At 37.4% G+C, this 25,592-nt stretch overlaps 1 protein-coding gene, 1 non-coding gene and 1 pseudogene across 4 annotated transcripts in view; 2 read left to right on the top strand and 1 right to left on the bottom strand.

Moving 5' to 3' along the window:
- The window catches only part of CUL2 (cullin 2), a 134,387-nt gene that overhangs the window by 30,680 nt on the left and 78,115 nt on the right, over positions 1-25,592 (top strand). For all 3 annotated transcript variants that reach the window (XM_090266194.1, XM_090266193.1, XM_090266195.1), the window contains exons 3-4: positions 9,542-9,644; positions 12,775-12,869. In XM_090266194.1, the coding sequence (XP_090122320.1) occupies positions 9,542-9,644; positions 12,775-12,869 (198 nt within the window). The remainder of the gene's footprint in view (positions 1-9,541; positions 9,645-12,774; positions 12,870-25,592) is intronic.
- Positions 4,174-4,337, top strand: LOC150019153 (U1 spliceosomal RNA). Its single transcript, XR_016509550.1, has one exon. It is a non-coding gene; the product is annotated as a U1 spliceosomal RNA (small nuclear RNA).
- On the bottom strand, positions 19,725-20,195 carry LOC150019152 (ubiquitin-like FUBI-ribosomal protein eS30 fusion protein pseudogene; annotated as a pseudogene).

Here is a 25,592-nt window from a genome sequence, read left to right as displayed (position 1 = left end):
ACATGGAGTACAGCACTCATTCCTGGAATGAATGGTCAAGAGTCAAAGCCAACTGAGCAACATGTAACACACAAGGGTGTGGAGAGAATGGTTGAAGTACCTTTGTGAGTGGCTTTTTTAGCAAAGGATGTCAAGCAAGGCCTCTCTGAGGAGGATAATATTTGAGCAGCGATGGAACAAAGTGAGGGAACAAGTCCTACAGATACTTGGGGCGGGGCAGGGAATGAATGGCAAGTTCAGTAACTGAGACAGAAACGTATTTTTTAATTGGGTTGTTTATATTTGTGAACTAGGAGTTCCATATGAAAAAAACAAATATGTGATTTTCCTAGGACTACCTGAAACATGAGTGTCCTGGATTTCTACATGACAGCAGTCTTTTAAAAAATAAATATGTATTATATATATGATTATTTATATAATATAGTTATTGATTATATAGTACAGTGTAACTTATATACTATTATATGTATATATAAACCACACTGCCAACCTAGTACCTATGGTTTATAAGCTCTGGCACCAAGAAAAACCGAAAGGAGGTCTTGAGGACTGGATAGACACTGTAGGAACCAGAAATCCTTTCCCCAAAAAGCGAGGTAAGATGTTGTGATATGATCCAGAATCTTTGTGGAGGTTCAGAGTTCTTTCAAAGTCTGCTGCCCTCTCTAGCAATCTTCTGGGACTAAAGGATGGCTACCCTCATTATGTGGGGCAAATGTTCTTTAGAAATGCTTGAATTCCAGAAAATAGTGTGATTCAGCTTGTTCTCAGTGCCTAACTCAGTTAATATTAAGCTGAATGTTGGTGTAAGAACGAACAATGGAGTTCTTTTAGACCACCAGGAAAACATTTAATTCATTACCTGTACAATTGTAATTGTTAATAAGAAACCTTTGTTAGGCTACCTTTGTTCTAGGCACTAATGATACATAAAATGATGGTAATGTTTCTTGAAGGCTTCATAGTTTGCAAAGCTCTTTTACATTTTTTAAATGTTATTTGCTGCCTCAAACAAGCCTATTAGATTGGTGGGGCAGCAATTACTGTCTTTCTGTAACAGATAAGAAAACTGGTACCCAGGGGTAAAGGAACTTGCCCAGGGGTTATGCAATTAGTAACTGATGGAGCACAGACTGAATGTAAGATTCCTAACATCTAAGTCCCTATACTTTATAGTACATCTTAGGATAATTGATACAGATTTCTGTCATTGAAGAGCTTATTGAATTAGTCTCACAAACTTTTATGTGCATCATTGTGGATTGTTTTTGGGTAATAAAAATTGAAAAAATGTTAATGAGATTGTCTAGGTAAGTGCTAAGTTACTTTTAAAGCTATTTTAACTAAAATGAGCAGAGAGAGAAAAGGAATTGGTGATAGATTACAAGAAATGGGAAAATGAGTATAAGGTAAAGAAAAAGAAACAAATGTGTTTTTTGTTTTGTTTTTTAAAGATTTTATTTATTTATTTTTAAGGGGAAAGGAGGGAGAGAGAAAGGGAGCGAAACATCAATGTGTGGTTGCCTCTCATGTGCCCCCAACTGGGGACCTGACTCACAACCCAGACATGTGCCCTGATTGGGATTCAAACCAGCAACCCTTTGGTTTGCAGGCCGAGAGACTCAATCCACTGAGCCACACCAGCCAGGGCTGAATGTTTTCTTTATTATTGTACAGAGTATACACTTGGTTGGTTTGTAAATGGTTTTGAAATAGCTGACTTACCTGAAAGGGCTCTTTCAGTCACTTATATTTCTAAGATGTTTATTGTTTGATCCATCTAAGATGGTCCAGTTATTCTTGACCTGATCGTGACTTTTCTCCTCTACTTAAAAAATATCTGCAAAAACAGTAAATTTAAAAGTATAATCTCTCACCGTAAAGTTTTTAAAAAATCCTCACTCAAGGATATGTTTATTGACTTTATTTTAATTTTAAGATTTTATTTATTTTTATTTTTAGAGAGAGGAAGGGAGGAAGAAAGAGAGAGAAAGATCACAGTGAGAAACATCAATCGGTTGCCTTCTCGTATTCACCCCAACTGGTGACCAAACCTGCAACCCAGGCACGTGTCCTGACCAGGAATCGAACTGGTGACCTTTTGCTTTGCAGGACAGTGCCCAACCAGATGAGCCACACCAGTCATGGCATGTTCATTGACTAGAGAGAGAGGAAGGAAGAGAGTAATGCTGATATGAGAGAGAAACATCAATCAGCTGCCTCTCATATGCACCCTGACCAGGGATCAAACCAGCAACCTTTTGGTGTACAGGATGATGCTCTAATAACTGAGCCACCTAGCCAGGGCATCACCTTAAATTTTAATTTGGAAAGTAAAGGACTGTGTTACTTATTGTTCCAAAGTAGAATTCCCTCCAGTAGAATTCCCTCCATTTCCCTGTTACTTTGCCCAACAATTCAGAATTCTGACCATTAGATATCTTAGGTAGAATTTTAGAAGCTATCAAACTTTAATATTTTGAAAATGAAAAATATTCCCCCAATTGTGTTAGTATTTGATTTTTATAAAGCATTTTTTTGGTGTGTGTGAAACATAATTCATATGTGAAAAAGTTGAACAAATAATTATAAAGAAATACCTGTATAATCATCACACAGGCTGGTTAAGAACCAGAACACTGTCAGCACCCATCAACCCCACACCACCACATGTGCCTCTCAGTTTGCAGTCCTGTTCCTTTCCCTTTGAGGTACCACTGTCCTGATTTTTGCACCTATTATTTCCCGTTTTTCTAAAAATAGTATAACTTCTTATGTATACAACCCTAAACGATATTAGTTAATTCTTTCTGTGTTTTGAACTTTATATAAATAGAATCATACTGTGTACATTTGTCAATTTCTTTCAATATACATGTGTATAATTACTGTTTTACAGATGACCTTTTAAAATATGTATTATTAGTTCAATTTTATAATTGAGAATTTTGTGGGCCAAAAGGGGTTAAGGTGACTTACTGATATTGTAAGATGGAATGCTGGGGTAAAAATGCCCAAGCTTTCTAGACTCTTGCCGTCAGCATTAAGGAAGCTTGGCTGCCAAAAGTATGTAACATGTATAAAAGTATAGAACTTATTGAACCCTTATCCACAAACATTTTTACTAAATATATGCTCCATAAGGGCAGGGATTCTTGTCTCTTTTGTTGATTGTTATATTCCCAATACATATAGACATCTAGCAAATATTTGATGATTGAATAGCTACTGTCAATTAAATGTCATTAAAGCATACTGCATAGATGAAACAAATAACATTAACATTTGGCTAGTTCTTTTATTGGGTTGATAAGTTTGGCTTTTAACACTCATCCCTCATAAATGTAGTGGGTCCAGGTGTATATGCAGGGCATTCTGTTTGATAATTAATGTAAATAGAAAACATCAGTGTTTTTTGATGCATAGCAAATGACCACAAATATGCCAGTTTACAAAAACACTTGTCTCACAATTTTGTTGGTTCCAAGTCCATGGTGTGACTGGGTTCTCTGCTTGGGATCTCACAAGGCTAAACATTTTCTTCTAGAACTCAGGGTCCTCCTCTGAGTTTGTTGCTGTTGATTGGCAGAATTCAATTTTTTGCTTTTATGAGACTGAAATTCCTGTTTCCTGATTGACTCTTGGCCAGGAGTTGCTCTCAGTGACTTGTGATCACTCTGCAGTTTTTGCAGGTAGGTAATGCCACTACATCTTCAAATCCAGCAGTGGCATGTCAAATCTTTCTGTGCTTTGATCCTTCAGACTTCTCCCTCTGCAACTAGCAACAGAGGGTGGGGGATAGGAGGTGGAGGGATCTGCTTTTATTCTTCTTTTTTATTTTTAAATATTTATTTATTTTTAGAGAGAGGGGAAGGGGGGGGAGAGAGAGAGAGAGAGAGAGAGAGAGAGAGAGAGAGATCAATGTGTGGTTGCTACTCGTGTGCCCACAACTGGGGACCTGGCCCGCAACCCAGGCATGTGCCCTTACTAGAAATCGAACCTGGTTTGCAGGCCGGTACTCAGTCCACTGAACCACACCAGCCAGGGCAGGATCTGCTTTTAAAGGACTCCTGGGGGAGGGGGAGTGCTAGGCGGAGGGGAGCAAAGGGAAAAAAATTGAAACTATTGTAACAATATAATCAATAAAATATACTTAAAAAATAAAATAAAATACTTACCTGTCAGGGGAGATACCATGATCACGAAGGTGGTTTTCCCAGGGTGAGGCTTATCCATTGCACTCCTGATGTGCTGACCCCTGCAATTTCCCCAAATGTGGGAAACTCAACTGCATAATTTGTGGTAGTGGGGGACTGTGTTCGCGCTATCCATCCATCCATCCATCCACCCATACATACATACATAAATAAATAAGATTAAAAAAATAAATAAATAAATAAAAAATAAATAAAGGACTCCTGCTATTAGGCTCACTAGGAAAGTCCAGGATAATGTCCCTGTTTTGGGGTCAGCTGATTAGTAATTGTAATAGCATTTGCAAAGTCCTTTTTGCCATGCAAAGTAACTTGGACGTGATATCTTAAAATCACAGCCTCAGGTATTAGGGTAGGAAACTTGGGTGTGCGTTTTCAGCATTGTGCCTAACATAAGTAATAATGATGCTTCATAGCAAAAGCTTTATGACAGCTTTGGAACAGTCTCTAGGGTGGTTTGGAATTTAACCTTTATCAAGTGCTCCCTATGGTAAGATGGACGAAGTACAGATCTACATTTACTATTTGTTTCTCTGGGTTGGAGTTCTTTGGTTGTTTTGGTTTATGTACTTTTATTTGTGTGTGTGTGTGTGTGCGTGTGTGTGTGTGTGTGTGTTTGTTTTTGCCTTTTGGTAGCTGTTTGAACAGTTTCCAAACCCCAGCAGCGTAATATAGAAGTTCTCCTACTTAAGGACAATTCATCTTTTAAGTGGCTTTATATAAAATCGGGGTGATTAAGCAAGAGGAGATTTCAGATTGCTTTTCCTGAATGTATTTCTTCCCAGCCTAAGAAAACTGGGCTTTTCACAATCAGCCATACTATTGTCCTTCTTTCTAATTTATGTTCTCTTAGGCTGTTTTTCAAGCATAGACCAGTTCTGAGTACATTGAAGAATATTGTAATAATCTTCACAAATGTTAGAATGAGAACTTAGTAACCTTGGCACCTACACTTAGCACCCATCACTCAGATTGTGCAGTTAGGAAAAGGTTTTCTCTATAGTCATCTCTGGTTGGTGCATCAGCAACAGTTTCATTTTATGCTTCTAAATTAAATCAGACCAATATTTGATGTTGATTATTTTATAGATTTGTGTTTTTACATGTGTCATTTTCATTGTTCCTCTTTAGAAGTGTCAGTAAACATCTTCATTTTTTACTCTCAGTAAATTCTTTTTGGTCATTGTCTTATCATTTTCAATTTTAAGGTAATTTTTACTTTTATTGACTTTTTAAAAAGATTTTTTTATTATTTATTTTTTTGAGGGAAGGGAGGGAGAAAGAGAAGGAGAGAAAAATCAATTGGTCCCCTTTGTAAGTGCCCTAGCCAGGGACCAGACCCACAACCCAGGCATGTACCTTGACCAGAATCAAACTGGCGACCGTTTACTTTGTGGAAGGTTGCCCAACCAACTGAGCCATGCCAGTCGGGGCTTTCATTGCCTTTTCAAAACTCATTGTTTGTGACCCATTACCCAACAAAGTTAATAGTGTTAAAACTCAAAATTAAATCAAAGCATAGGAAGCACCTTTAATGGAGAAAATGAACTAAAATACATAATTTTGCTGCTAGCAAATGCTGTCTTGGTTGCAACAGTTCAGAGTTTTTGCTCTGGAACAGTTTCTGACTGAGAATTTTTAAGTAGAAAGTTCGTAAGTAGAGGAATTTTTATATTCTGGCTTCATAAACGGTGACGTAAGGAAAATATGACTTTGGGGAAGACAGTATTTAAATCTAATCTCACCCTCCCCAGTTATTTCTCATTTTTTGTCTTTTTAAGTGTCTTGAAAAATGCTCTTCTTGAGTGTTCTTCCTAAGACCTAAATACTTGCACAGTGGTTGGATATTTGAATAAGTTAAAAAGAACATATTTAGGTATATCTTTTAGGCAGTTGAATGAAATTACACAGTGGTTAACTGAGACCCCAAACTATGATGAGTTAAAATGTTAATTTAAAAAATTTATTTGCCCTGGCTAGGGCAGCTTGCTTGGCGGCAGGGTCATGGGTTCAGTCCCTCTGAGGGAACATGCTTGGGTCGTGGGTGTGGTTCTTGGTTGGGAAGTATAAAAGAAGCAACCTGTCCATGTTTCTCACATGATGTTTCTCTCCCTCCCTAACCCCTCTCTCTAAGATTAATGAGCATGTCCCCTAGTGAGGATTTAAAAAGATTATTGAGATGCATCCATTAAAAAAATAGGAATACATTCTCACTGAGGAAGATAATATATATCTTATATATGGAATGAAATGGGAAAGTCTGCATTGCCTCCCTTGCACAGATCCTTTTTCCCTAAGCAGAAAGAAGGTAAGCTGTGAGGTATGAATCCCTGTAGTAAGTTTTGTGTACATGTACATGCAGTGGCTGTATTGAGAAGACATTTAGGCATATTGAATCATTAAAGTTTTTCAGTATCAAGTAAATTATGTATTCTAGAAATAAGTGTGTATATAGCTTAAGGAAAAAATAGATGGAACAAATATCACGGATGATCAATCTGGAAGTCGGTATTTAGAATTTAATGAAATTAAATACATCGCACCTTTGATGAAAGGATTGTTGATCTAGTTCAGGCTAAATTTTGTCTTTTAAACACCTTAATACATACTGACTCATGAAAAATACAGGTAAAATTTCAGTAAATATCCCCATGTAGTCAGTAAATCTTAGCACTCCAGAAAATCTCTTGTTCCCCCTCAGTCACTAAAGTTAATCACTATTCTAACATCTAATACATTTAATTCAGACAACTCTTTTGTATCTGATTTTACTAGTGTAGTTTGTGATGAATAATTGAGATGGAGTATAATTCTTTATGGTAAAACAGGAGAAAACATTTAGAGATTTAAATTATGTACTGAATTAAGACTTTTTTGTTAAGGAATTTCTAGCTGAAACCTAGAGGGGCTCCAGGCAGGATCTAGAAGTTCATATAATACATTATTTTGAAGCTCCTTCCTTCTCTGTGGATGCTTTGTTTAATTTTCCACCGACCAAAGCATTATAAATTCTCTATATAGAGTTTGTGTCTGGATAAATTCTTCTTTCTTAGGTGGTATATATTTAAGTCTGTACTTTCTTTGTAATAGAGGTTAATATTTTGATATGTTATTGTTAATGTTTACCATTATTATTTTATTTACCATTACTATTTTACTTAGGTAATCTTCTAGTTCATTATAGTATCTGAGTTGATTTAAAACAATTGTAATAGTTTCTTATTATGTGTATATATGTGTGTATATATTTGTATATATATTTTTTACAAAAAACCCAACAGTGATATTACAGTATATGGATATTTTTGCTTGACCATGTTTGTTTTTCTAAAAGAAGGAAAATTATTATTTATATTTAATAGACTAATATGTGGAAGAAATATATATACATATACACAAGAAGATATTTTATTAGTTACTAATATTAATTAAAAATAAATAAAAGGATTTAGAAGGAACATGGGAAAATGTGACTGATACCTATAAGACTTTCATGTGAATAGAGTTCATGTGAGGAGGGATGCTTGCTCTTTCCAAAATAATGTTACTAGGTTAAAAGGCAGAGCAGGTGAGTTTTGATCCCTATTTTCCTTCCATCACCAGGAGTTTAATAAGTGCCTGTTACATGCCAGGAACTATGCCTGGGGGCTGGGATTATAGAGATGATTAAGAACAGGCTAGTGTGGATGACAAAGGTGTAAATAATTTCTATTGTATAAAAATAAGTTCTGCAGAAGAGAAATATATTGGGGTGGCCAAAAAGTTCTTTCTTTTTCTTTTCCTGTAAGGTGGTTCCGGTAGCACTTAGTTGTCTTTTAACTTCATTTGAAACAATTTTGTTAGATTGTATTGTGATAGCTGTCATATCAGCGTGCATTTAAAAAAACATCAAACTTGGTGAGATTTTGTGTAGCCATTTTAATATTGAAAATGGAAGAAAATAACATTTTCAGCACACTCTGCTTTATTATTTCAAGAAAGGTAAAAACACAACTGAAATACAAAAAAGATTTGTAGAGTGTACAGAGAAGGTGCTGTGACTGATTGAAAGTGTCAAAAGTGGTTTGCGGAGTTTCGTGCTGGAGATTTCTCTCTGGATAATGTTCAACTGGGTAGACCAGTTGAAGTTGATAGGCATCAAATTGAGACATTAATTGAGAACAGCCAACGTTATACCATGTGGGAGATAGCTGACATACTCAGAATATCCAAATGAGTAAAGTTACTGGGTGAAAATGAAAAATGTGTCTTTTAATTTATGGAAAAAACTAAGTGGACTTTTTTGCCAACCCAATATGAAACGTGGGGATTATAGAGGGGGAAGAATGTATATCCTACCTCTGATATATATTTAGACACACTTTTTTATTTTATAATATTTCTTGGTCCTTACGTTCAATATAAATACTTGACTCCATCTCAAATAATTGACCTTATTTTCAGTTTTTATCTGCATCTCTAATTAGGCTGGTCTTAGATTGCTTCATGTGTGTTTCATTTTCCACATTTGGTGAGTGATGCATATTTATAAAGCACTTTAACATACATGAGCTTATTTGGGTCTTATAAGGATCTTATAGAAATGTTTGGAGAAGGTTTATTATCCTTATCTTAGAGATAAGGAAATGAATGTGCAGAGTTTAAGAGATTTGATCAAAATCACTGGCTAATAAACGCCTGAAGCAGGTCCCATTTCCCCTGATTCCTGTTTAAGAACTCTGTACAGCATACCCACCTGTGATACCTAGCAAGATACTTAATGGGTGGTCAAAAACTAAATTGATATTACTATTCATACTAGTAATTCTTCTAATAGCATAAATCACAAAGGACAGTGGATAGGTTGTAGAATATTCTGATGAGTACTATGGATGTGGGAAAACGTGTCAAGTGAGTGATTTTTGTAGCTTTTGTTTTTCAGAATTGCCTAGGCATATCTGCCTCTAGTGATATTTCATGGCCCTTTGTTGGTATTATGCTTATGTCCTTTTTAAAATAAACCTTATTTTGTAGGCGTCTGGGTAACTTGACTTCTCAGAATCCCCCTCTGAATTTTATTCTTTTTAAAAGTAACAATTTCTTTTATAGTGTGTCAATTCTCAATAAATATTTGTTGAATGAGTAAATGAATGTATCTTCTAGTGCTTTGTAAACTAAGCATGGTTGTATATATTTACCTTTTGTTTTATATTTATGTCTCTATAACCCTAAAGTACAAAAATGAACTAGTGATGTTTTCATTTTTTTATGTGAAACTTGAGTTAAATCTCATTTGTTTTAAAGAATATCTCCAATGAATGTGAAAACCTTAACAATTTAACTAGAGATATCTATGCTTTATGTGTGGCCTATCCTGAACCCCTTGGAGAAAGGCTTTATACAGAAACTAAGATTTTTTTGGAAAATCATGTACGGCATTTGCACAAGGTAAGGAATGATATATACATAATATAAATATATTTGTAGCTGCATAGTTATTTGCTTAGTTCACTGTTTTTCAGTGCAAAACTTAGAACAAATTACGGTTTATTTTTATTTCCTAAATAGCATTTTTCTAATTATATATATTTAAGATCTATGAGTCAAGCACTGTGTTGTTAGGTTCTCACATGGGAAATTAGTATAGTTGATCAAGATCATATAATCAGTAAGTGAAAAAGCAGGGTTTCAAATCAAGGTCTGTTCACCTGTAAAATGTGCTCCTACGTCCTTTGGATAGAACTAAGTTTTCTCTTACTGTTGCTTCCCACCTCTTGGTAAATCTGTTTTTATTGTTTTAAACTTTTTAGCTTCCTCTTCATAACCTGTGTAAAGTCTTACAAAAACCTGAAATTAAAAAGAGAAATGGTAAATTAAAAAGCATGAGAGAAACTGTTTCTGACCAGCATATTTGGGTAGTATGTATGAAGGCAACATCACAGGCTTGATCTGTGCATAAACAATGAATTTGCATTATTTGACTATGGACAGCATTTCTAACTTAACCTACTGATCTTATCAAGGAGCTGAATGAGATCATGTATTGTCTGGGCTAGCAACTCGACTCTCCCTTTTAGTAGACCATGGGCAGCTCACATAATCTATTTTAAGTATCTTTATCTATAAAATGGAAAAAAAATACAATCCAATGGCTAACCCTGCACAAGGCTTGGAGCGGATAGTTTTTAAAGTGGTAATAACTCATAAGTAGAGCTCAGTTGATCATGTGATAGTTTCTTTCATACATTCAGAGGAAGTGCTGAACTTTTTATTGTATATGGTTGATATAGTGTTCTGATATGTCTATATACCAGTTCATGAAAGCAGTGTTGGTAACAAGTACTGTAAATTGGTCTTAAAATGTTTAATATATTAAGTTAGTTTTAAAGTTAAAGTTCTGCTATGGTGAGCTAGTGAGCTTTTTTATACCATAATTGATAACTATATAATGCATTTATAGATTTTACAATTTTATATTTTAGGATAGGTTGTAAGTGTGACTTTTTAAAAAACTTTGAAGTAATTTTAGATTTATAGAAAAGTTTCAAAAGTAGTACAGAGTTCTTGTATACTTTTATCCAGCTTCTTAATGTTAATGCCTTGCATAATAGTGGTATGGTATTAAAACTAAGAAATTAACATTGGTATAATTGTGTGATTTAAAAATAGTATTTTGAAGTAGTCTTACAAAAGTTTATAATCCTTAAATGATTATACACTATATGTTCTCATATCCAGTAACAAAAAAAGTTGGCTAATGTGTAGATGACAAAGTAAATTGTTAATATAACCAACAAAATCAATTTCGCCTGTGAGAAGAAAATTTTATTAGATTGGGGGAGGGAACTTTTTAAATTAATGAAGTACTACATTACTATTATAGATAATTTAGGATACGCAGATAAGCAAAAATAAAATAAACATCACACATAACATACCTCCACAATTAACCATTGTTAATATTTTTGATATATCTATATTTAAGTATATCTCTTCTGGTAACACATGTAATTTGATTTGCTAATTCCTGTAATGCATATTTTTGCCTTGTGTAGACTTCTATTTTTTATTAAAAAATTGAATCATGTTATACACTTTATAGTCTACTTTTTGTTTTAAATAATATTGTAAGTCTTTCTTTCTTTGTCAGTAAATAGACTTTTGTAATCCTGGCAATGATGGTAAAGTTTTTTGTGTTGCGGAGACACTATGACTTGTTTAAATGTTTCTATATTACTGGGTATATAGATTACTTCCAATTTATATAATTTGTTATTATCAACAATACTTCTGTGAACATTGTTGCGGCTAAATTATTTTTGTGTAACCAATTTTTTGTACAATAAATTCCTAGACCTGGAATTACTGGGTCCTAAGTCATGAACATTTTTTACTGTTTCTGACATATAGTAACAAATTTTTCTTAGGCTTCTATGTATCAAACCAGCAACAGCACTTCCTAAGGGTACCCTATTCCCCAGGATTATTAATAGTTGCTATTTCTAATTTATTTACCAATATAATTAGCAAGAAAAGCACAATTTATAGGTTATTTCTATTGTCCTGAGCCTTAATTGTTAAAATTCCAAGTTTAAAAGCATTGCATTAGATAATTAATTAGGTGAAAGTCGAGGTCAAGGCTTCTTAAGGTTATATGGACAGTTAATGAAAGAACTAAGGTAGGAGAATCTAAGATCCCTTGAATATCAATCCAATGTATTTTTCTTGTTAGACTAGATTTTTTAAAAAAATAATATTTTAAAAATTAGACCTCATATTTTAGTTTGATTTTCATTTTCAAAAAATAATAGGTTTTGCCCTGGCCGGGTGGTTCAGTTGATTGGAGCATTGTCCTGTGCATCAAAAGGTTGCAGGTTCGCTCCCTGGTCAGAGCACATACCTAGGTTGCGGGTTTGATCCCCAGTTGGGTTGTGTATAGGAGGCAACCAGTTGATACTTCTCTCTCATTTTGATGTCCCCCTGCCCCCTTCTCCTCCTCCCCTCCTTTTCCCCTTCCCTCCTCTCTCTAAAATCAATAAACATAACCTCAAGTGAGGATTAAAACATGATAATAATAGGTTTCTACGAAGTAAATTAAAAAAAAACTTACTTGAGGAATGTGGAAAATGTCAATTTTCATAAAAAGCATTATTTTATATAGTCAGTAATTTGGAGTAATGATATAATTTATATCAGGCTGATTTACCCATATACTTAGCAGGTTGATCAAATGTGATGGATGGTGGATTTGAGGAAATATATATAGACATTGCAATAGAATTATGTTCTGTATAAACTTATTCTAGCCCAAAGAGAAACCATTATATTTTGTTCTTTTATCTTAGAGAATAAAAAATTTATTCTCTAGTGTGGATGCTTCACATTTATATCTAAGACTCACATTTTTTCCTAGTTGTTTGTTACTAAAGATAGTTAAATTAGAATGGAATTTATAAGTGCAATATATAGTGCTTAAATTATGTCAATTATTTTAGAATATTAATTTTGATAAATTTATAGCTTATAAATGAAAATGATTAGTGCTTTACAAGTAAAAATATTTTTCTTCCTTATATAGAGAGTTCTGGAGTCTGAAGAGCAAGTACTTGTTATGTATCATAGGTATTGGGAGGAATATAGCAAGGGTGCAGACTATATGGACTGCTTGTATAGGTAAGTATGCTTTTAAACTCTGGCAATCTAAAGAGTATTGCTTGCGTTCATAATTGAAGGGTTTAAAAAAAATTACCTACTGTCCATTGAAATGCACAAAACTACAGCATTTTCTGCTATAAAGACTTTTCTTGGCTATCGAGAAGGTCTGTAGTCTGGGTCATGTGGGTATTTGGGAGCCAGACTGTGTGTGGAAAGTTATTCTGTGACAAGTGTATTTGCTAGTTTAGCTCTGTTTCTTCAGCTTGTTTGGGATTACATAGTGCATGTTAAATCTCAGCAGAAATTCAAAGTGAAACCTTAGTCTGGCTGAAGTTTAGCAGAGTAAATTTAAGCCCACGTCCCCCTGCAGTAGGATCCAGTGTTTTATGTTTCATGGAAACTCTATTAGTCAAAGTACTCAGCAGTTTTTCTTTTGAAGTTCCACCCTCTCCTCTAGACATTTGGAATTGCCTCCAGTGTCATAATGCCCCATGTTCTGTCTTCCTGCCTTTCCTCATGCTATTCTGTCTGTCTTAATTGCTTTTTTTTTTTTGAATGACTAATTCTGATATATTTTTCCACATTCCCCTCTCTGAACTTTCCTCCCCACCTGTGCCCCGTCTCCTGCTTAGATCTTTTACGTTAACTGCCACTCCCGCGAGTTCCCTGGTATCTGCTGGTCTTTAACCTGTCATGTAAACAATGGGAACAATTACTTAGGTATGGAAGGCACAGAACTATTTATTGAATAGTGGATAAATAAGGATTAGCACCTGGGCCTTTCACATTTGCACATGGGATATGTACTCTTGAAATGGTTGTGGCTGTGATGGGTGCAGTGATAGTTTCACCCTGTGCATGTCACAGACATATCCTGGCCTCATTTTCTCATTGGGGAGAAGTTGAAGAGTAGAACCGGTCTCAAAGCATTATCTGCAGTTATACCATGCTGGAGTACCACACGGGAGCCAAGGCTTGGTTTTCTTGGCGTCTTTGTCCTTCTTTGCTTCACTGGTTCATGTTCCCTGAGGTTTCTTTTTTTTCAAACAACTGGAGTTTACTCACTGTGAATTGCCTATATTAGAAACAGGAGCTTACTTCTAATGGCGAGTAGCTTTTATTTCTTCGTAGAAGAGCAAAATGTAGTAAAATCAGATACCAGCTATTGCTGACAAGCACAGCATTTACTATGGCTTTGGCTTTTATAAAACAGTGTTTGTCAAACATTTGATGGTTTTTCCCCATAAAGTGAGACAGTCATAAATAGAACTTTTAACAATTACCCAACTAAATTGTGGGAGATAGTTGGGGGAATTTTAAGGATAAGAGCATGCATGCCTTTGCCTTTGCTGAGAATCTTGGGCCACTGGTATGGAAATGACAAAGGAGTATCCAGACTGTGTGCCGTGGAGTGGGATATCTCTTTAGCTGAGACATTTTAGTAAAGATTTGTTTTTCAATTCTGTCTTAGTTTTTTAGGACACAATTCCCTTGGTTTTTCTGCATTTCTTTTTACCAAAATAAATTTGATACTCTAAATTAAAACTGAAGGTTAGCAAGGTTAAATGACCTTGCTCAAGGACTCAGCTAAAACACAAGAGTAGAATTTAAACCCAGATCAGTCTGATTAATCCATTTAACTTCTTCATTCTAGATACTCTTTTAGTTACTTAAGTGGATTCTGTTCTCATCCCTTTTCTCATACCACATGTTTTTTCTAGGATTATCTCAACTCTTGGTTTTAGCTATAACCTGTGTATTGACAGACACCAAAATATTTGTTTATCCCAGGCAGTTTAAGTCAGAGAAGTGTTTTTACTTACCTTTCTATATCTCCAGGATGTTCTAGGAGTACATCATACTACTGCAGATTTTCACAACTGAGCTCATTACATTTTATGTGCACACTGTCCCAGCATGACTAATTTTAGTGACTGGTAGTACTGTATGCCTAGACATAATGCCAGAAGTCTCAGTTATCCTTCACTTGCGGTTATCTTCACCACCTGATCCCTGCTGGTTGACTCCTCTGAATATCCCTGAAATTCATATTTCCTTTGCATTGCTATAATTCAAGCTTTTCATCATTTCTCACCAGGACTGTTAATGATAAAGTCCCTGTAATTAGCTCCCATTTTTTATTTCTAATTTATTCTGTTTGGTAAACTTCTGTTACTTAAAGTGCAAATTTGATTACTATCTTGCCTCTTCTTTACTTATTTAATTTATAAGATAGATATACATAAGCATAGGTGATTTAAAGAATCTGATTTTAAAGAAATATAATATATTTGTGCCCCACCTTTCCCAGTACTACATATCTCTTTAGACCCTTATTGGCCCTTGAAGTACCGTATTTAAAGTATCAGCTTGAGACCTAACAACTCTTGAAATCCAGTAGGTATTCACATGAGAACAATTCTTATAATCGAATTTTTTAAGATAGGTCAAAAAGCCTGATTTCTTAGAGACTTTCTAAGTTACTTTAGGCTATTAATTCTTGCCAAATACCGTTGTGTTACTACTCATACTCCAGAAAAATAAGGATACTTATTGACCACTTTGTTGACAGAATTGTTAATTAAGAAACCAATAATAAAAAAAAAGAATGAATTGTAAGAACATGTACTTTGCATTATACCTAAGCAGGATGAAAGGTATTATCTGTGTGGTAGAGTATAAACTATTTTAAGAAATTATCGGATGTAACTTTCTTTTATAATTTTTTTAATATGCTTTATTGTTTATGCTATTACAGTTGTCCAAATTGCTTTTCCCTTTGTTCCCCTCCACCCTGTGACCCCCCCTCCCTCCAGTTGTCCCCCACTTAGTCCATGCCCATTGGTTGTGCATATAGTTCTTCTCAACAGCTTCCTATCTACTCCACTTCCTCCTACTATGCCTCTTAATTCCTGTACCATCTCCCTCCCTTTCCCCCCTTCCCCCTCCCTGCTGACCTCCCCCCAATATGTTCCCCATACCTATAATTCTTTTCCCACTCTCATTGCCTACTTAGTCTGCCTTTGTTTCAATTCCCTAGCTTCTGTTGTTGGTTATTGTGATATAGTTTTCATTTTAATGTTCATAGTTTTGATCCTCCTTTTCCTAAACAAGTCCCTTTAACATTTCATATAACAGTGGTTTGGATCTGATGAACTCCTTCAGTTTTTTTTTTTGTCCTGGAAGCACTTCCTCTCCCCTTCTATTCTTCGCTGGATAGAGTAATCGTGGTTGTAGGGTTTTGCTTTTCATTACTTTGAATATTTCTTGCCTGCAGGATCTCCTTTGAGAAATCCTCTGATAGTCTCATTGGGACCCCTTTGTACATAATTCTGTTCTTCTCTCTTGCTGCTTTTAAGATTCTCTCTTTATCCTTAATTTTTGACATTTTGATTATAATGTGTCTTGGTGTGGTTCTCCCTGAGTCCAGTTTATTTGTAACTCTCTGTGCTTCCTGGACCTGTAAGTCTATTTCTTCCCCAAGTTAGGGAAGTTCTGCTTCATTATTTTTTCACATAATTTTTTAATTTCTAGTTCTTCTTCTTCAACTTCTGGCAGCCCTATGATTCGGATGTTGGCCCACATATAGCTGTTCGATAAATTTCTGAGCCTCTCCTCATTTTCCTCACTTGTTTCCTTTTCCTGCACTGGTTGACTGTTCCTTACCTGTGTTCCGATTTGCTGATTTGATCTCTGGTTTTCTTTCCCTCACCACTAGTTTCGTATGTGTTTTTGTTCATTTCAGCAGGACTAGCCTTCATTCCTTCCCATCTTGTTTAAGATCTGCTGTTAGTTCTGTAAGCATTTTTATAACCGAAGCTCTGAACTGTGCCTCAGAAAGATTTCCTATCTGATGCTTCGTTAGATTAGATATTTGGTGTCTGGTCAGCTGCGTCACTGGGATCTCTATCATGATCTGTGCCATCCTGACAGTTTTGTGTTTACCTTTGCTTCCTGGGCGGGGCTGTCATACCTCCTACACTACAGTGGTTGGAGCCCTGTGCACTCATCACAACCAGGCGACCCGTCTCACTACACTGTGTCGTTTTCTGTGGAGGTGGGGGTCCAAGATGGATTCTGGCCGTTCTCTCTCCGCTGAGAGACCGGGAGCCTCCTCCTCCGTCCCCACCCCCTCCTGACCTCACAGTCCAAGGCAATGGAGGTCTGCCTTCTCCGGCTTGGAATCGCAAGTTGATGGGTCTGGTCTGCAGCCTCCCCCTAAATACGGGTGTCTGTGCTTACCACTGTCCTGTCTCCGTCGCTGCTGCTGCCGCGGACAGCACAGCTTGACCTCTCCTCCCCGGCTTCGCCCCTCCTACCTGTCTGGACGAGCACCACTTCTTTATAACTTCATACGTTGGACTTCCATTTATTTTCTGGAACTTCTGGTTATTTATGGTTTCGCGGTAGTTCTATTCCTTCTTAGTTGTGGAGGGAGATGGAGAGTGTCAGTCAAGGCCTCCATCTTGGCCAGAAGTCTCCTGTGTTTGCTTCCGTGTCCCAGGGAGAGATGTCGTAAGGGGTGGAACCTTAGGTAGTTGTCAGTAACGGGCAACCCGTTTCACCACGTTGTAGCGCTGTATGTGGGGGAGGGGTCTGAGAAGGAACAATGCTGCTTGCCCAGCGCTCGCCCCTTTTCCAGGCACTTCTCCCATCTCTTCATCAGACTGGCTCCCCTCAAGTGGGCTCTGCTGAGAGACCGGCAGTTTCTGCCTACACCCCAACCCCCACTGGTTTGCACGGTCAGAAGCAATGGGGCTTGATTTTCCCTGGTGCTGGGACCGTGAGCTGTGCGGTCTGGTGAGGAGCTGGGTACACTCCCCAGGTGTCCCTCCTGACTTTTTAAAACGTGTAACTGCGCTGTCCGCTGGCCTGCTGTTGTTGCCGCTGCTGCCACCACCACACCGCGTTCTCTCTGCCCCGGCTCCACCTCTCCTACCTGTCTGGATGAGTATTTCTTTTTTCTATCTTTGTTTGTTGGACTTCCGTTCACTTTGATTTTCTGGAACTTCTGGTTGCTTCTAGTTTTGAGGTAGTTGTATTCCTTCTTAGTTGTGGAGGGAGTCGCAGCATGTCTGTCTATGCCTCCACTTGGCCAGAAATGTCTTTTATAATTTTTTAGAACATATGTCTTTATTTAAAAAACAAGTATATACCAAGTGTCGCTGGTTCAATTCCCAGTCAGGGCACATTACTAGGTTGCACGTTAGGTCCCCAGTTGGGGGCGCGAGTGAGAGGCAACCACACAGTGATGTTTCTCTCCCTCTTTCTCCTTTCCCCTCTCTCTAAAAATAAACAAATTTAAAAAACAAACAGGTATATAGTTAATATTGTAAAATACTACAGTGACTGAGAAAATAAGAACAGTATGTAAAAATAAAAATTGCATTATTTACATTTTAACTTATTTTAAAATAATTTCCTTTCAATTATTTTAAAAGCTTCTCTATCAAGCTTAAGCTATCAAGAGTAGAATTCTAGAATGAGAAAGATATATTTAATGTACGTTAGTTTAGATTTTATTCCATGAAGGGGCGAGAGTAGTGACTTGTTCTGTCCAATATAAGCATACAAAGCTCCACTGAAACCATGTACTGGCCAGGAACAGATACATGGATCTTTGGAACAGATTAGTGAATTCAGACCTGCAGGTCTAGAAGCTGCTTTTTCAGAGCTAACCACTGTTCTGAGAAGTTTACGCTTACTATATAGGTATAAGGGAGCTACTATAGGATTTTAAGTGGGGAAGTAACATTGTGAAAGCAGAATTTTTAGATGAGTTGGAGATTCCACAAATAGGAAGTAGAAACCAATCGTGAGGGTGTTGCATATGATCCAAGCGGAGAGAAGATGAATGGCATTGGAAGTGAAAAGGGACGTCATGAAGGAGATGGTGAATAGTTTAGTAGGACATGAAGACCAACTGATTAAAGGAGGTGAACTAGAGGGATGAGATAAGTGAGATTACTGGGATGGCCATGATACCATTGCCCCAAAACAGAAACTGGTTTGGAGCAAAGGATCCATAGGTGAAGACACATATAAAAGATAAAGATGTGACACTTAAGTTCCCTCTCCTCAGGGAGTACATGTCATTACTGGAATATTACATTTGTTTATGTTTGTGTATTCTATCAGATGTGCAAGCCCTGTGTGGGTGGAGACCAACTTTTTGTTTTTCATCTTTTTGTCCCCAGTGCCTTGCACCTGCCATGAAGTACACACTCAGGCATTACTTGTTGAATGAAAGTGGGAGAATTCATGAGTTTCTGAGCTATTTCTGCCACTTATTAGCAGATTGACCTTAGAAGCTAAGTTGAAATTTTCACATATTTGCAATGAGGATCATGCTAGTACTGCATATATATCTATCTTATGGTATTCAGCTGTGTAGAATGTTTAGGGCTATGTCTGCTACATGATATGAGCTCAATAAATGTTAGTGATTACTTTTATTTCCTGCTATTCCTGGCTTTTATAACCTGACTCCAGGCTGCTTTTCCAAGTTTGTGTTCTAGTATTACATTTTGCTTTCCCTGTTGTCTGGAATGTTATCCATTAATTTTTTCAGTAATTCATTGAAGAAATAGTTTTTCAGGACTTCAGAACTGCCTGCCACTATTCTAGATGCAATGTCCAAGACATGGTCCTTGCTTGTAGACCTTCTATTCTAGAGAGGAGAGGATGGACAAAATGAGCAAACTCAAAACAGAATGGGATTATTTCACATAGTAGCAAGTACTGTGAAAAAAAACAGAGCAGTTGTGTGTTAGATAGTTCTTCACTAGGGGTGGGAAGTTAAGGGTTTTGTTTTGTTTGTTTGTTTACCTGGGCTAAGTGGCTTTATTAGAGGAATCCAGGATTACAAAGTAGTTAAGAGTTTGCTTTGGGGCCCTTCTTGCCAAAGATGGGCACAAGATTGACAAAGCACTGGTTATCCTGCATCTGCTGCTTGGCTTAAGGAGTCTTCTTTTTCTCTTGTTGACCTCCTTGTTTACCTCCTTTCAAGCACAGGCCAGGGAACCATGGACTTTACCTCCAAGCACGCAGTTGGCTACTTCCAGAGTGGTCAGAACCTCCACCCCCAACTGGCCCAGGGCAGTGTCCTCCTCTAGGGGGCGTGCCTGCCAGGAATGCAGCTTGATCCAGAGCCATTCCCTCCAGAGAGGCTGCAAGAGCCTTGATCTGGACGATCAGCTCATGGCCTGTTACCTTCAGGGTGTGTAGCTCCTGGGCACAGGCAGAGCTGAATATCAACAGCCCCTGTGGGCTACTGCCAGGTGGAACCAAGACAGAGAAAGTAGCGAAGGCACACATGTCCTTGCTGCCTGTTGTGTGCCACATCTCTCAAGGTTAATTTGGATTGGGTCAGGTCAGGCCTGAGAGGGGTGTGTTTGAACTGAGACCTAAATGACAGAGGCCTGAGATGAAAATATCTGGAATAGAGCTTTTCAGGCATTTCAGGTCCTATCCCAGATACCCTATTTCAGATGAAAAAGCAATTCTCTTTGGCTTTTACTTCTGTCTCTCAATCCTATTCTCCGTTCCCCTGCTGGAAGGCATGGCTGGAAACCCAGCAGGAAATTATGAGGCTTACATAATGAAGGAAAAATAGTAATGTGACTTCATTAACCTATGGGCAGAGGAAGCTAAACGTCAAATGGAGCACCTTGGTTGTGCGCCTTGGAGTACAGAGGCTTGATGTTAGTGAATGTGGCAGTGGAACTTTTGTAAGTGGTTGTGGCTATCCCACTTTGGAGTTAATTCCAGGAATTACATTTTTCATCACCTCCTAGAATTGTTGGTAGAGTTAGGCAGTTGAAATTTTTGTTGTCTTTACTTCCAATGTCAGTTGTCTGTAGATGTTAAGTGGTACATTTGTTTTGATGCAGAGAACATTAGGTAGTGTGTTTTAATATGAGATTACATGGTTGTTGCCTAAATACTTGCATTGATAGAACCTTTCTGGTGAATAGTGTTTTGGTTGTGAGCATTAAAGACATTATAGTGAAATTTGGGATGGTAAAAAAGTGAGTGTTTGAATATTATAGGCTCTTTCTATACATTTAATTTTAGAACTATTCATCTCAGTAATTCTTAAAATTTATCACAATTATTAGTCTTAAAATATACTGAAACATTTTCTTTATAAATCTCTTATTCTCAGGTAGACAAAATGATCTTAAATCTGTCAGTTTTACTCATACTTCTTACTGTCTATAACAATCACTTCCTTTTCTTACCAACTGATTGTGATTTTTATTGTTTGTTCAAAACTGAAAAGTTATATTTTTCCTGGGGAAAAGTATAAATTAGAGAACAGACCTGGCTTAGATCTTCTAACCACTTTCTGTTTAATTCTTGGCAAAGTAAATTTATTTTGACTTAGAAGAATCTGGGAATTAACAACTGAGATTGTTGAAGGCTTGTTCGTTGGATAGGAGCTTTGGGGCTATAAGACTTGGAATTTTTAGAGCAAAACCCTTGAGTTTTTAAAAAATTCTTATTTATTGAGAGAGAGAGAGAGAGAGAGAGACAGAGAGAGAGAGAGACAGAGAAAGAGACATTGATTTGTTGTTCCACTTACTTATGCATCTAGTTGCTTCTTGTATGTGTCCTGACTGGAGATTGAACCTCATAACCTTGCTTATCCAGACGATGCTCTAACCAACTGAACTACCTGGCCAGAGCTCATTGAGTATTTCTTGTTTTGTTTTGTTTTTTAAGTGAGACTGGGGTTATAGAGTTTCTTCACTGCTCTAGAGGTCTTTTTTAAGATTTTATTTATTTTTTTATTTAATTTATTTATTTTTAAAGTATATTTTATTGATTATGCTGTTACAGTTGTCCCAATTTCTTTTCTTTTTGCTCCCCTCTGCCCAGTACCCCTCTTCTCTCCAGCAGTCCCACCCCCCTTAGTTCATGTCCATGGGTCTTTGGCTTCATCCTTTCCTATGTTGTTATTAACTTCCCTCTATTTTGTATTTACCAGTTATGCTTCTTAATCCCTGCACCATTTCCCCATTTCTCCCCCTCCCCCTTCCAGCTGATAACCCTCCAAATGATCCCCATACCTTCGAGTCTGTTCCTATTCTGGTTGTTTGCTTAGTTTGTTTTTGTTTCCATTTTTTTAGGTTCTGTTGTTGATAGTTGTGAGTTTGTTGTCATTTTAATGTTCATAGTTTTGATCCTCTTTTTCTTAAATAAGTCCCTTTAACACATTGTTGACCGGTCATAAAAAAAACACATGTTTTCAAGCCCAAACGTTGTTGACTGATAACGAGTTAACTCGTGTTTGCACCTGCATTAGCTTATACAGTCCTTAAAACTTGAAAGTAATATAGGATTTTGTATAAGTTTTTTTAATCATGTTCCATTGTGTTTACTTTATTATAAAAAATTATTTTTCTAGATATTCTGGGTTTTATCACAATTTTAGTATTACAAAAACTTCAAATACAGCGTATTGCGATGGTGAAGAATTTTTCAATGAATTATATGCAAACATTGTTTCTGATTGTCCAAGGACTTTGAAATATATAGTAGTGATGTGGAAGATGATAGTCTGTCGGAAGATAGTTATGAATCTGATATTAGGCCACCAAAATGACAAAAAAGAAATGTGATAGAATCTGATAGTGAAAGTGATTTTGAAGAAAAGTGGACAGAAGATGACATTACATCAACCTTGGAGGATTATACAAATATTTCTGGTGTAATTATTGAACATAGTGATCCACGGAATATCAGTGAAACGAAGGATTTACTTTTTGATAATTTTTTAATTTAATTGCTTCTCAAACCAATTTATACCACTGCCAAATGGAAAAACTATAAAATGTCTGCTAAAACTTGACCATGGACAGGAATTACTACTAGTAATATGAAGAAGTTTCTCAGTTTATTGATATTGATAAGATAAACAAAAAAATCACATTGGAGAGATTACTAGTCAACAGACCAGTAATCATACCAAAGAAAGTTATTAAAAGTTATATAGAAGATATGTACAAAGTTTCATTTCAGTACATTATATATGAATAAAGTGTACTGAAGTTTATTTAGATTGTTTCATTTTCATATTCAATTATGAAAAAATAACCCGTGATATTGTTATGAAGCAGGGTCCCCAAAATTCCCCAGAGCCTGTGGTTTGGGGAGTTGGGGATGGGACTCAGTGAAACACAGCCGTTTTTCCTAAGAGATGTCCCTGCATATCTGTGGCAGGTAGCTAGTGTCTCAGTTATGCAAATGGCTTTGGTCCCTCCAAGGCACCAAGGAGATGGGAGGGACTTTGACCATAGAATGGTGACAAAAAGTTTATGGGGCCTGTGAGAGGTTCTTCTAATGATCAGAACTATTACTACACCCACTACCTCACAGGCCACAGTCAGGGGTTTAAAAATAGGGTGGCAACCATTTGCAGGGGTAGAACCATGTGGTTTTGAAAGGGAAAGGAGCAGCTATGCAGTTCATAGGAATGGTCTGGCCATGAGGCCTGTGCTAGTAAGAAAGCCAACATGCTGCTGCCTTAATCATGCCGATGACTGTGGACTCCAAAGCCTGGACTTTTGAACTTCTGAACTTTTGAAACTTGGGATAAGTGGAGAGAACTCTCTTAGGACTTGTGCCTTTATGGACTTCACCATGATCCAGTGCAACACGGCATGAGTTTTCCTGGACTATTTCATGGAGGCTGATGACATCATATCCCAGATCCTGAAGGAGAGAGCTGACAGATTAGAAACAGGGAACTTCTGGGCATGTTTTTGGCTTATAGCCTTTTGGGGAGCAAGGGAATTGCTGGGGCCTGTGGGAGAACAGGGCTCTGAGCAGGAGTACTCACTGCCTTCCACCCCCAGATTGGAATAGGGTGGAATATTGTAAATAAAGACCTGTTTTCCTTAACATTAATTGTTGTGTTTTACACCAAGGTACTATGTGAAAGAACCTTCTTTTGCTCATTAACAGTTTGGGATAGCTTTTGTATAAAATTGCCAGTCAACAATGTGTTAACATTGCGTATAATAAGGGCTTGATGCTGATGAACTCCTTTAGCTTTACCTTGTCTGGGAAGCACTTCATCTGCCCTTTCATTCTAAATGATAGTTTTGCTGGATAGAGTATTTTTGGTTGTAGGTCCTTGGTTTTCATCACATTGAATACTTCTTGCCAGTCTCTTCTTGCCTGCAAAACTTCTTTTGAGAAATCAGCGAGAGTCTTATAGGCAACCCTTTGTAGGTAACACTTCTTTTCTCTTGCTGCTTTTAAGATTCTCCCTTTATCTTTAAGCTTTGGCATTTTAATTATCATGTGTCTTGGTGTGGTCCTCCTTGAGTCTAGATTGTTTGGGACTCTGTGCTTCCTAGACTTGTATATCTATTTTTTTTTGCCAAATTTGGGAAGTTTTCCTTCATTATGTTTTCACTTAAGCTTTCAGTTTCTTGGTCTTCCTCTTCTTCTTCTGGCACCTCTGTGATTCGGGTGTTCGTATGTTTAAAGTTGTCCCAGAGGTTCCTAAGCCTCTCCTTATTTTTTTCAATTCTTGTTTCTTCATTCTATACTGGTTGACTATTTACTTCTTCCTTATGTTCCAAATCATTGATTTGAATCCCAGTTTCCTTCCCTTCACCATTGGTTTCGTGTGGGTTTTCCTTCGTTTCATTTCACATAGCCTTCACTTCTTCCCTTATGCGTTTGCTGTACTTAAGCATATTTGTCAAGCCTGTGAGCATCTTTATCATCAGTGTTTTGAACTCTGCGTCTGTTAAGTTGGCTGTCTCCTCATCACTTAGTTCTCCCACTGGAATCTTGATCTGTTCTCTCTTTTGGGCCATACTTCTCTGTGTTCTCAACTTAACAGCCTCCTATGTTTGCCTCTGTGTCTTAGGTAGAGCCATTGCACCTCTTACTTTGTAAGGGATGGAGCCTTAGGTATTCCTCAATGCAGGGAGACCTGTTTCACCACCTTGTGGTGCTGTATGTAAGGGAGAGGTCTGAGAGGGAACCATGCCACTTGCTCAGCACTTGCCCCCTTTCCAGGTACTTCTCCTACTTCCTGTATGGGACTGGTGCCTCTCTAGCTGTTGACTTGGTTGTGGTTCCCAGAGTGGGAGGGTTTGCGTAAGTTCTAGGACTGTGGGGGCCCTCTAAAGAAACAGCCTCTGCTGAGAGACTGGCAGTTTCTTCCTCTGCCTCAACCCCCACTGGTTTTCACAGTCAAGCCATGAGGCTCTATATTCCTTGGCACTGGAACCATGAGCTGCTTGGTCTGGTCTGGCGCTGGGATTCCTCTGGTCCTGGGCTGGGATTGCTTCCCTGGTTTAAAATGTATGACTGTGCTTTTTGTGGTGGTTACAGTCCCTATGATGCTGCCCCTGTTGCCAGTTGCTGCCACCAAGCGCCACCCTTGCAGCTGCAGCGCCGCTCCTCCTACCTGTCTGGCTGAATATTTATTTCTTTGTTTGTTGAACTTCCAGGTAGTTCGATTTTCTGGATCTTCTGGGGTTTTTTAGTTTCGAAGTGGTTGTAAATTCCTTCTTAGTTGTGAGGAAGATACAGTGTGTCTACATACACCTCCATCTTGGCCAAAAGTCCCCTACTTTTTAAAAATGTGTGACTGTGCTTTCCGCCCTCTGGCCACAGCCACTGCTGCTGCTGCCCCCACACTGTGTCCGCTCCGCCCTGGCTCCGCCCCTCCTACCTGTCTGGATGAGTGTTTCTTTTTTATATCTTTGTTGG

This window comes from Furipterus horrens, unplaced genomic scaffold (genome assembly GCF_987537825.1).
Source record: "Furipterus horrens unplaced genomic scaffold, mFurHor1.1.pri manual_scaffold_2, whole genome shotgun sequence".
In the NCBI taxonomy this organism is placed as follows: domain Eukaryota; kingdom Metazoa; phylum Chordata; class Mammalia; order Chiroptera; family Furipteridae; genus Furipterus; species Furipterus horrens.
Note: the sequence above shows the minus strand (reverse complement) of the source record. Positions and strands in the feature narration are given on the sequence as shown.